The sequence below is a fragment of the Cetorhinus maximus genome, chromosome 1 (assembly GCF_964194155.1).
Source record: "Cetorhinus maximus chromosome 1, sCetMax3.hap1.1, whole genome shotgun sequence".
NCBI classification, from domain to species: domain Eukaryota; kingdom Metazoa; phylum Chordata; class Chondrichthyes; order Lamniformes; family Cetorhinidae; genus Cetorhinus; species Cetorhinus maximus.
The window spans coordinates 211,064,501-211,076,989 of record NC_135879.1 but is presented as its reverse complement, the minus strand read 5'-3'; the positions used below and the strand labels follow the sequence as shown (position 1 = coordinate 211,076,989).

Sequence of the window (12,489 nt, the reverse complement as noted above, 5' to 3'; positions counted from 1 at the left end):
GGGCCTAGGAAAACTCCACCCAAGGACATAGCGACTTGTGGAATATTGCTACCTTGGTCAATCCATACTGTACTTACAAGAATGCAGATTTCTCATCATTTGGCTTGATGCAGCGTACATAGTGTGGTGTTGTAGCATTCAGGGTCTCCATGAGTAGATGCAGTGAGTTACGAAACTGAAGGGGAAGAAACAGAGTTTTTACAGAAGGCACACATGCACACACACGAGCAGTATTCAACACTCGGATGGGGAAAGAAAGGGAGAGAAGCCAATTTAACATGGTATTAGCTGTGCTGCGGCAACAGGAAGTAACAGGATCCTTCTCAGCTTCATCATTTGAGTGGTAAGCTGGTGGAGCAAAAGGCCCCCCTGCTCTAAAATCACCCCACTCTTCTTTTCCATTGGAGGAAAAAAAGCAAGTTAACAGAGTCTCGATGTCACTCCCCTTGGAAACATCAGAACTTCCTGTTGAATATAGGATGTGGGGGCTATAGATAAGGTCTTAAGTTATTCAAGTCAATAAGGCATCCAAAAGGTTGCAGAACTCCTAAAGCTTGAATTGGAGCACTGTAGACGGCCAAAGACAGACACAGACCAGAATAGGTATAGGCTGCAGAATTAAGCTGGTACACAACGGGGATCACTGGTTTGTATTTGCAGACAGAAAGGAGGTATTCAGAAAAATGTTCACTTAATCCCCTTTTTGGTTTCCTCAATGAAGAGGAATCTACAGCATGAGCAGAAAATACAATGGCTTAGGTTAGAGGAAGTACATGTAAACTGCTGCCAGGAGGCCTGGATAGTGGTGTGGGAGGAGGTGAATGGGTAGCATTGCATTTCCTGTGCTTCCGCAGGTATGTATCAGCTAAAGCGCAAGCAGTAGGAGTGGTGTAAGTGAAATAAGGTGTGATGAATGGTTCCGTCAGAACCAGAATGGTAAGATACAAATGGTGATGGAACAATTAGAGGTGGCATAAATGATCTGTCAAATTCAGAAGGTAGTGTGGGAGGGGGTCCGGGGGTAAAGGGGAAAGAGAAGATGAGGACAAGGGGATTCTATAAAGGTTGTGAGAAAGGGAAGGGGTGAGTACACAAGCATGGACAACAGAATGGAATAAAAATAAAGGGCTGTTTTGAGTCCAATGTGACTTCTTCAGAATCCAGGTTCTGAAGAAGAGTCATACAGACTCGAAGCATTAACTCTGTTTCTCTCTCTCTCCATAGATGTTTCTTTCTCTCCACAGGTGCTGCCAGGCCTAGTGGGGTTTTCTGGCACTTTTTATTTTACTTCAGATCTCCAGCATCCACAGTATTTTGCTTTTATGACAATAGAATGGACCTGGCTAAGGGTTTTGTCCACTACAGTGGAATGCATTTGTTGGCTAAATAAAGTAGAAACCTCTGCTACTCTAGACATCCAAGTCTAATACTTACTTGTGACTAATGGTTTGATCTAGGCCTTCATGTGAGGGGCTTGGGCTGAGTCCCAATTCAGGGTACTCAGTGATAGACTGGGTCACTCCCTCCCTAGAACTGCGTCCCTTTATTTGTCATAAATCCACCTAACAATTTGGTTCCTAGTTTGCATGCTTATGCCAGAGAAAGCCTTTCCAGTGTGTACCTAGGAGTTATAAACACTAAAGCAAAAGGTTCTGCATGCCACAGGTGAACCTTGTGATAGGGGAAGACAGGAGCATATCTTGCATCGAAGAAAGAAAATCAACTCTCTAGGATGGCGAAAATTGGCAAAAAAAAAAGTCGAGTTTCCTTCTGTTACATCTTGTTGCTGATCAAGAAAATCAGTGCTTGGGAGGGAAAGGGGACATAATAAAACATGTACCTGATGTCCAACGGTTTTCTTGTGCTCTTTATTGGGTACTTTCATGGCAGGTTTGAGTGGTCGAACGTTTATTTTTGAAGTTTTCATCTTTATGTTGGAAGTAGCAGGTTCCTTCTCATCCTGGAACAGATCGGCCACCAGCTGATACTGAAACCAAAAGAAAAGGAGACAATTGGTGGGGTGGGGTGGGGAAATCAAGTTGTACAGAACTAATAGTTGAAGAGATTCCTCCCTCCCCCAAGTAAAAAGATCACTTTTGCTTCACTTTCTCTCCCAGGAATGTTAGGAAATTCTACAGCTGTTGACAACCCTTCAAGCCTCTAATCCAAATCAATTATTCTTCGTGTCAGAGTCCACACAATAAATGCTCAGAGGGAAGGGTGGGGGTGGTGCCACAGTCAAATCTAATTCTGTCCTCACCCAACATCCACACATGCATTGTCCACCATCAACAACTAGATCAGGCAGAAGAACTAGAGGCAGTCTCATTATAGCCTTGCTCCAAACATGGATAAATGAGTCGAATTCCACAGGTAAAGTGAGTGACTATCCTCAATATCAAGGCAGCATTTCACCGAGCGTGGCAGCAAGGAGCCCTAGCAAAATTCGAGTCAATGGGAATCGGGGCTAAACTCTCCACTAGTTGGAGGCTCTCACAGCACAAAAAAAAAGCTGGTTATGGTTGTTGGAGATCAATCATTTCAGCCCCAGGGCATTACTGCAGGATTTCCTCAGGCTAGTGTCCTAGGCACAAGCATCATCAGCTGCTTTATCAAAGACCTTCCTTCCAAAATAAAGAAAGAAATGGGGATGTTCATTGATAAGTGCACAGTGTTCAATACCATTCGTGGCTCCTCATATACTGAGGCAGTCCATGTTCACATGCAACAAGACCTGGACATCATTCAGGCTTGGGCTGATATGTGGCATGAATGTTAGGTGTCACTTAAGTGCAAGGTAATGACCATCCCCAATAAGAGAGAATCTAAAATCATCCCTTAATGTTCAACAGCACTACTATTGCTGTATTACCCACTATCAACATCCTGGGGGTTAACTAGCCCCATAAATACTGTGGTTACAAGAGCAGGCCAGAGGGTGGGAATTCTGATGAGTAAGTCACCTCCTGACTCCCTAAAACCAATCCACCATCTACAAGGCACAAGTCAGGAGTGTGGTGGAATACTCTCCACTTGCCTGGATGAGTGCGACTCCAACAATACTAAAGAAGCTCGACACAATCCACAACAAAGCAGCCCGTTTGATTGACACCTCCATCCACCACCTTAAACATTTACTCCCTCCACCACTGGCACATAGTAGCAGCAGTGTGTACTATCTGTTGCAACAACTCACCAAGGCTCAGTCTACAGCACCTTCCAAACTCATGACCTCTACCACCTCGGAGAACAAGGGCAGCAGAACCATGGAAGCACCACTGCCTACAACTTCCTCTCCAACCTTCACACCATCTGGAATTGGAATTAAATTGCCATTCCTTCACTGCCGCTGAGTCAAAAACGTAGAACCACCTTCCGAATGGCACTGTGGGTGTACCCACATGACTGCAGCAGTTCTAGAAGACAGCTCATCATAACCTTCTCAAGGGCGATTAGGGTTGACAACAAATGCTGGCCTAGCCAGCGACACTGACATCCCACTAAAGAACATTAAAATTTAAGAAAAACTTATTTAGGCAATGAGTGGTTAGGATTTAGAATACACTGCCTGATAGGGTGGTGGATATTAATTCAATAGGGTATTGGATAAGTAGCTGGAGAAAGAAAAATGTAGGGATATGGGAAAAGAGGAGATCAGGTCTACTTGGATTACTCTTCAACAGCTAGTGCATTTGATGGGCTGAGTGGTTTCCTTCTCATCTTATGTGCATAGTTTTCTATGATTCTAGGCACAGGAACTGATTGTTTTTCCTCTTGAGGGTTACCAGGTCTAATTGTCCTACTGTTTGGTCAGTACCACAGCATGCAGTGGATTTATTCTCTGAGCCTTTCAAGAAAGCAGGGAAGAACTTTTCTTCCTCACTTCAGTGAAGCAGAATAATAAAGCAGAGTATGCTGCATTTATGGGAGGGACACATTTCCACAATTGAACTCAGCTGGAACGGTGCGACAAGAGTTCCAAAAATCTGCAATTTACTTCACCTGCTGCCACTTACACAGAGCAGTCCATTCGTGATCAATGTAGCGCTGAATAAATAATAGCTTCGTCTCTGCTGAAGTGAAAGGATGAATATGTTATACTATCTTCCCATAGAGACCTCAAAGTATAAACAAGCTTTCTGTTTAAATGCCAACTCTTCATTTTTTGATTTCTTTTAAAAGAAGTCGTTATTTGTAACTGATATAGGAGGAAAATCCTGACAAATGGCTTGTGGGAAATCAACTCACTAATGCAGACTGGTCAACTGACAGAAAAGGTTATTGAACCAGCTGCCAGCAGTTGATAAAAAGCCTTAGGGATGGATTCACATAATGGATTATGGTGGATTCATTTAGCTTTATTGGGAGGCTAATAGACTTCATGAAAAATCTTCATGAGATCTTTTCTTCACTTAAGAAACAAAATGGTTTCCAACAACTGAACTTAAAAGGAATTCACCCTTATAACAATGTTTTTTCCCCAAAAGGGAACACTTCTCACAGCTATATTATTAAAGCATCAAGCAATGAGTATCTGTTTTCTTTTCTCTACAGGGTTATCTCAAGTTATTTATAGCTGACCCATCACGACCTGAAGTAATTAAATTTCAACAATAAATTGAAGAGAATACAAAAGACGCATAAGTCACAGAGAAGCTCTGCCAATGCCCTTAGTGGCGAGGTAGCCAGACTTATAGATTTGGAAGATCCAAAATTAAACCCCTGGTCTCTGCCAAGATTGGGATCAGATGGGGCAGCAACTGAATGCACCGAACATGCCACTCAGGTTCCCACTCATTATTGTTTTCTAGTTGACTTTGCTGGATAGTGCACTTGTAAATATATGGATGAGAACAAAGTCGAAATTATCTGTTATACCTCCTCATTTCCCCACTCTCTCCTTACAACCTGCTGCCATGATCAAATAGCCTATCAGCATTCACTATCCAGCACTCGCTAAATCTTTCAGGAAAGAGACAGGAGCATCGCTGGTACCTACAAAATTATACCCATGTGAGGCAGTGCTCTCAAGGAATCAATCATGGGGAAAGCTCAGCACACAAAGAAACTTCCTTTGTGCCATGTATAGCAACAGCCAACCATCAGTAACACCCACAGTGTGACTGAAAATACCCAAGCCAAGAAGACACCATTTATTTTATCCACCGAGTTATGGAGTGAGAGGTTGAATGTTATGATTTTACAATAAATTGGACGTTTGGTCTCCTAATCCTGCTGGTTTCCTCTCTATCCAAGTTGTCTTCCAGCCAACTCAACTGACTACTACCATTATCTCTACACATTGAAGATTATATCTTGGAAAATGGAGAGTTTGGCAACCACGCATAGCTTCAGTATACAAAATGACACCCCCTGGTAGTTAGGAGCAGCACTTCAGTTGTAATAATTGCTTATGTAAGGATATTGCATTGTCTGATGGAAATTTACAACTAGGAATATGGTGCAACTGAGTAGTGCCAATAAGATCAATCCTGGATTCATATTCAGACCAGATTTGGGAACCAAGTCTGAGTATTCACTATTATATGCTGCTTAAACAAAACTGCCCTATATATAGTGTTTGGGGGCAGGATTTTTCATTTGGCGTGCGGGGGGCAGGCCTGGCACACCGATGTGTAAAATGACATGCGATGATGTCGGGTGTGCGTCCCGATGTCATCGCACTGTCTCACAATGTTTCGTTCAGTGGGTGCGTGCCGGTGTCGGAGTCACATGAGGGGACGTTTAGTTAAATTTCCTCTCCATTTATTTAATTATTTCAATATTGATTCAATCTCCCTGAGGCAGCTCCGTGCCTCAGGGAGGTTGAAGAGCTCCTTCACGCGCATGCGCGAATGAGCGCTGGCCCCGACTTTCGCCCCTCCCCCCACCTGCACAGGTAGCGCTGAGCGCAACGGCTCTCATATTACGCTGGGTGGGCCTTAATTGGACCATCCACGTAAAATGGCGGCGCAGAGCTGATCACAGGTGGCAATTGGCTCTGCGACTGCCCCCGCCCGCTCCTGCTGAGCCCACCCATGAACTGAATAATTCTGGCCTGGGAGTTGCAACTTTGTGAAAGGAAAACAAAATGCCTGCCATTGTTCACAAAGTAGTCAGTTATTGTTTAATGCTCCATAGTTATATTGTAGAAAAAAAATCTACACATGCCAACCTAAATTAGCAAATTCAATAAATGTCTAGATTGGGGTGGACACCACCCCAATCGCACACTCTCAAAATAGGCAAAGCTGCTTACGGGAGGCCACCAGAAGCTAAAGCAGTGGTGATCCTATTCTAACATTGACTCCACTGATAAATTTTCAGCAATCATGCCATTCACAGTCGTCAGGTTCTACGCGAGAAAAGGTTCTAACATGTGCTACATATATCAAATTGTAAACTTGATTGCAGAGAACACGATTGCAATCCTATTCCACATTGCGCACATATCCATGCCAGTCTACAAGATTCAGAAAAGCCAATGAACATCTCCAAAAAACTTGATACAAACCCCTTTTTTTATTCATATGGCTGGGGAGGCAGTGATAGTTCAATGGCAAGGTTAACAATCCATTCAAAGGCTTCACCTGACACAATGTGAATGTTTGTGATGTTACCAGGAATGGATCCCTCAGGGCAAACCAAACCCCAGCCACCAGGCTCCTGATTCAAGCAATAAAAACAAACTGGAAAATGCAAACTCTGATCACTCAAAAAGTGAGGTAAAGCTGCCACAAATAAAAGGCCTATGACCAAGGCAATTGCCCAAGTTTAATTGGTTTTTATTACATTGGATTTCAGGATTTTAAATGTAGCGTTTTGAGTTCACATTCCGCAACTCTGTTTCTTTTTCTCCAGAAACTGTAACATGTAACATGACTTAAGCTGCATCTGTACAGATCAGTTGAATCATAGGGGAAAAAAAAACTGAAGTATAAATTTGTAATGTAATTTGCAATGGTGGATTTAGAAATTTCTGAAGGGAAAAATAAGCTCTGATGTTGCAAAATATTATTTTGGTGAGTCTACAAGTGTGCCCTCCAGGAAAACTTTGGGTTTTTAAAATATTTTTTGAGTCATTTTCATGTACTTTGATTCAGCATTTGAAGCCAAAAAATTATTTGGAATGGTTTTATTTGAATAAAAATAGTTGTCCTGTATCACAGCTGATTTTTACAACATCAGAAGGTAATAGTCAGTGATTAAAACTTGGCATGTCCACATGTATCATAGCAAGAGCCATCCCCACTTTTGGAATAGATTTTCAGTGTTTCTAGACTCCATTCAAGCTATTTGCATAGAGACGGCAAAGAAAACTCAGCTAATTTCATGATTACTTATACGACTGAATTATTTCTTATGTTTCACTACTTCCTAGCCAGGAATTCTGCTTGTACACCATCCACACAAGGTACTGCAACAAAGTAGTTTTAAAATTAGGGCTACACAAATGACTGCAAGCTACCAACTTGATATGATTTGTACAGGTAAGCAGTTAGAAAACAAATCTCTTCACCCACGACGTCAATAAGCAACTTCCATGGGTTTCCTAGGATTACGAAAATGATCGATGACATTGATTTTGCAGTAGGGCCTATTTACTTCAGCCATGAATTTATCAGAGTTGATCTTAATTTTACCCTCATTGAATAATTATGTAATCTACCTGTTCCCCTTTTTAATTGATTATTTTCTACTTTCATCATCTGATTTAACCATCTTTCAGCGGTTTTCATCAAGCTGGGAGCAATTCAGAAATTGAACATTTGGATCATTAACTACAGAGGTCGTCAACCCACATTCGAGGCTATAACAAAGAACAAATAATTTAAATCACAAGAACAGCTGAAAGAATTTGGGCTTTTCTCTTCAAAAGAAAAAGGTACTTCAAGCTGCCCCAATAGAACTTTCCAAGAATATCAATGGAATTGACAAAATTGATCCATACAGATTGTTCATTTATGATGACAGAAAATCCCAAAGGGCACGGGTAAAAATGAGCAAAGATGCACCATCAAGTCAGGTAGAACTATTTTATCCATCCACTAGCCTGAACATCCACCCCCGCCACAGGTGCACTTTGAATGCAGTGTCTGTTTTGATCTGGAAAGCCAATTGGTGAAGGGTAATACCGGACCCAATCTTTACTCAGTCTTACTTTTTTTTAAAAAACAGAGTGAAACGTTACAAGCATACATCTCCTAACTCAACCACACCACAGTTTCAATGATTGTCTCTTTATGTGTGCTCAAGTGAAACCCCACCCTCTACGTGAATATAATTTAACACAATTGATAAACTATTAACAGTGTGTACTATCTACAGAATGCACTGTAGATTCACAGTAAAAGATTATATCACATCAAACCGAATCAAGAATTATGTTAATCAAACAAAGGCATTGAGGAACTATTAGTACGTTGAACATGACAAGGACAATTACGCAATTACATTGCTGGAGGGACTTCAGTGATTTGAATGGGGGTCAGCAGCAGGAAATTACCTGAGTGAAAACATCTCTGGGGCATATGTGCAAAAGAGCCCAATTAATGGAAATTTATAACATTAAAATACCGAGAAAAATGAATATATTTTTAAGTTATATTTTCCACCTGTCCTCCTGCCCAGTTTATATTTTCATTTAACCTCTAAATTTATGACCCTCTGTACATTCCCTGCTGCATTTAAAATCTATGAAAATATTAAATTAACACTCATTCTACAGCACCTGCATCATTACATTGAACAGAAGTGAATGACAATGACATAACATTAAGGCAGGCTTGTCCAATCTTTCTACTCGACGGGAGGGGGCACATTTGCATATTTTTCTCACTCATGGGGCCGATGAGCTAATTTCAGAAAGATAAGCCAGAATTTTCCCATTGGCGATTTGGGGGCGGGGCCCGCTCGCCGACAGGAAAATGACGCGGGATGACGTCAGGGAGGAAGCCCCGACGTCATCCCGGTCCCTTTAAATGGTTAGGAAGGCGGGCGGACAGCAAAACCAGCTGTCCACCTGCCGACCTGTCAATGGCCAATTGAGGCCATTGACAGGGTCATTAAGATAATTAAAGACCCTGACCGTCCAACCTTAAGGCTGGCGGGCATGCCAGGAGCCCCAGTGGGCTTCTGATAATACATGAAACCTCATCCACTGGCGGGATGAGGTTTCATGTTCGTTTTTAAAAACTTTAATAAAGTTTATGTGAGATTTATTAACATGTCCCATCTCGTGTGACATTGTCACATGAGGGGGACATGTTAATAATTTTTTTATTTTTCTATTTTTCATGATTTTTAAGTTGTCACGAATCTCCCTGAGACAGCACCTAGTCTCAGGGAGCAGTGCGCTCTTTCACGCGCATGCGCAAAAGACCACACTTTGACAGTTGGGGATTCCCTCCCCTCCCCTGCACAGGAAGCGCATGGCGCATAGCACTTCCCGTCGGGCAGGTCGCTGGGTGGGCCTTAATTGGCCCGCACACTTAAAATGGCGATGGGCCCCGTTTCGGCGGCGGGGGTCGGCCGTCCGCACGCCACCGAGCCAATGGGGCCGGCCGCCATCCGAGGGCAAAATTCTGCCCATAAGGTTTGGCACAACAATAAACTGAATTTCAAAATAATGTTGGGTTCTAAGGAAATAAATCATTGCTGAGCAATTGTACAGCAATGTCATAGCAATAAATTGTTAATTAAAAAAAGAGTAATTAATAAAAATGACCAGAGTGTGAGAAGGTCAGAGTGTTGTGTCTGGCTCACTCCCAGTCTCAGGATGCTCACTCGCTCACCCTCACCCATTGTGAGTGGGTGCTTGTGTATGTGTTGGTGTGTGGTGTTGAAAGAGTGAGAAACCTGAAACTATGCGCAAGGCAGACTCGCACTCTGCCCCCCCACAAACTCAGTCTCTCGCGCACACCCCACAAACACTCAGTTTCTCGTACTATCCCCCCACACACTCAATCTGTCACGCTCCCTCCGCGCACACACAGTTGCACTCTCCCCCCAGACACTCAGTCTCCCGCACTCACCCCCACACATTCTCTCACTTTCCCCCACACACACACACATTCACTCTCTCATTTCCCCCTCTACAAACACGCCGTCTCACTCCACCCACCCCCACAACCCACACTCTCAATCTGCACGCCCCCGGGCCCCATCACCCCTACAGACAGACACACACACACTCACCAGGGCACCGTCTCCTCCTCGGGCCTGCCAAAACTGCACCATCCACAGGCCCGATGCAACTGCACTCGCTCACCACCACCCCACATCGGGGCCCGATGCGATTTCACCTTCCACGGGATAGATGAGAATTTGACCCCCTCCCCCACCCCGGGCTCACATCGACTTCACCCTCCCAGGTCGCCAAAACTTCGCCCTCCAGGGGCCAAATCTACCTGGCTCTCCGGCCACCAGCCCCACCATACCTTCACTTCCCTCGGCCTGGCAGCAATCAGCACACTCGCCAATGCCGATGTCCACCACTCCTCCAGTCAGAGACTTTTTATTTCCCTATTTGCTGCTGATTAGTGAGTCTATCAGCAGCAAACGCAGGAGGGAAGCTTTCTCTGATTGGAGGAGCAGCTCCATACATTATTAGCGGAGGCAATGGTGTAGTGGTATTGTCGCTGGACTAGTAATCCAGAGATCCAAGTAGTGCCCAGGTTCAAATCCCGCCACGAAAGATGGCAGAATTTGAATTCAATTAAAAAATCTGGAGTTAAAAAGTCTAATGATGACCATGAAACGATTGTTGTAAAAACCCATCTGGCTCACTAATGTCCTTTAGGGAAGGAAATCTGCCATCCTTACCTGGTCTGACCTACACGTGACTCCAGCCCCACAGCAATGCAGTTGACTCTTACATGTCCTCTGAACAAGGGCAGTTAGGGTTGGGAAATAAATGCTGGCCTAGCCAGCGATACCCACATCCTCTGAATGAATTTTTTAAAAAAATCTTCCACTGAAACTCACCCTGTTTTACCAGAATTTTGAAAACTGGCCCTGGGGCCACATAGAGGGGCTTCGTGGGCCAGATCCGGCCCACAGGCCATACGTTGGACAAGCCTGCATTAATGTAATCAAGGAAACATATGTGGGCATATAAATTTGATACAAAAAAACCATGTGCCAGTAGCATGTATTGTGGACATCAGTCATTTTTCCATATTGAATAATTATGTAATCTATGCACTCTCCTCCTTTGGAACGGATTTATTTTCTATTTTCATTTCTGATCAATCATCATGCAAACAAAACAAAATACATACAAAATCATTCTCCCCCACCCCCAAAAAAAGACTTGTCCTAATGACTTTGCTGCAAAGTCAATATCTTCAGGATACAGATCTCAATCACAGCATTATATACACTAAAAATGTACAAAATAAACATATGAAAAGCTAACTAAATTTAGCATCTCATTACTTCTCAACAAATCATTTCAGAGCACTTTGCATAAAACATATTACACTTTTGAATGGCAGTGACTTTTGTTATGTAGCCAAACAGAGCAGCCATTTTGGTGTACACCAAATCCCACTATTTGCAATAAATTCACAGACTAGTTAATCTGCATTTTTATTTCAGCAGTCTAAAAACTGTAATGAATGATCATCCCACATGTATCAAGGCATATAGACTGGATAAAGAAGGACCTATTTCTATTATCAGGAAGGTCAATAACCAGGGGCATAGACTTAAAGTAATTTGTGGAAAGATTAGAGGGGAGTTGAGGAGTGATTTTTTCATGCAAAGGATGGTAGGGTCTGGAACTCACTGCCCGAAAGGGTGCTAGAGGTAGAGACACTCATCACATTTAAATAATATTTAGATATGCACTGTGCTGTAAATTACAGGAGTATGGACCAAGAGTGGAAGGTGGGATCAGACTGGATAGCTCTTTTTCAGCCAGTATGGACACGATGGGCCGAAAAGCCTCCTTCTGGGCTGAAAATCTATGTTCCTTTCCATGTTCTAAAATATTTTAATCTGCCTCTGTTGACAGCTTTTACATGTGCCACCAAGATTAACACTGGGAGATAGGAGGGCAAACCCAAGAGAAAAAACTCCATGTAAACTGATCAGTACCATCCTCAGTGCTTTCAATTCAGTACAACTGTGATTCCTGACTTCTCCTTCCTCCTCATGGTGAATCCGATTTCCCTAGCTATAACATTCCCATGGTGAGAGCAAGAGTCAGCAGCAAAGCATTGAGCCCCTTACCCAGTCTAAACTTCCAGACCCAAGCTCCATCACACCCCATTAACATAACCAGCTGCTCCTAATGGAAAGGGCATGCATGTAGCAACAAATGAGAACAGAATCATGCTCCAAAGGTGAAAAACGCATAAACAACAGATGTCCAGGATCACACTCAAGTACCTCTTGAGTGAGGTTTAGGGGAGGCATCCAGAGAACTACTTAATGTTTTCAGGAGGGGAACAGAGGAAATAGGATTGAGCAATTTATTTTAGA

The 12,489-nt window shown here is 43.0% G+C and overlaps 1 protein-coding gene across 1 annotated transcript in view; it reads right to left on the bottom strand.

Annotated features, from left to right (window-relative positions):
- myo5b (myosin VB) overlaps positions 1–12,489 on the bottom strand; it is a 348,657-nt gene that overhangs the window by 117,193 nt on the left and 218,975 nt on the right. Inside the window, exons 15-16 of the mRNA XM_078552494.1 lie at positions 1,841–1,987; positions 78–175 (exon numbers count right to left, since the gene is read on the bottom strand). Of these exons, the coding sequence (XP_078408620.1) occupies positions 78–175; positions 1,841–1,987 (245 nt within the window). The remainder of the gene's footprint in view (positions 1–77; positions 176–1,840; positions 1,988–12,489) is intronic.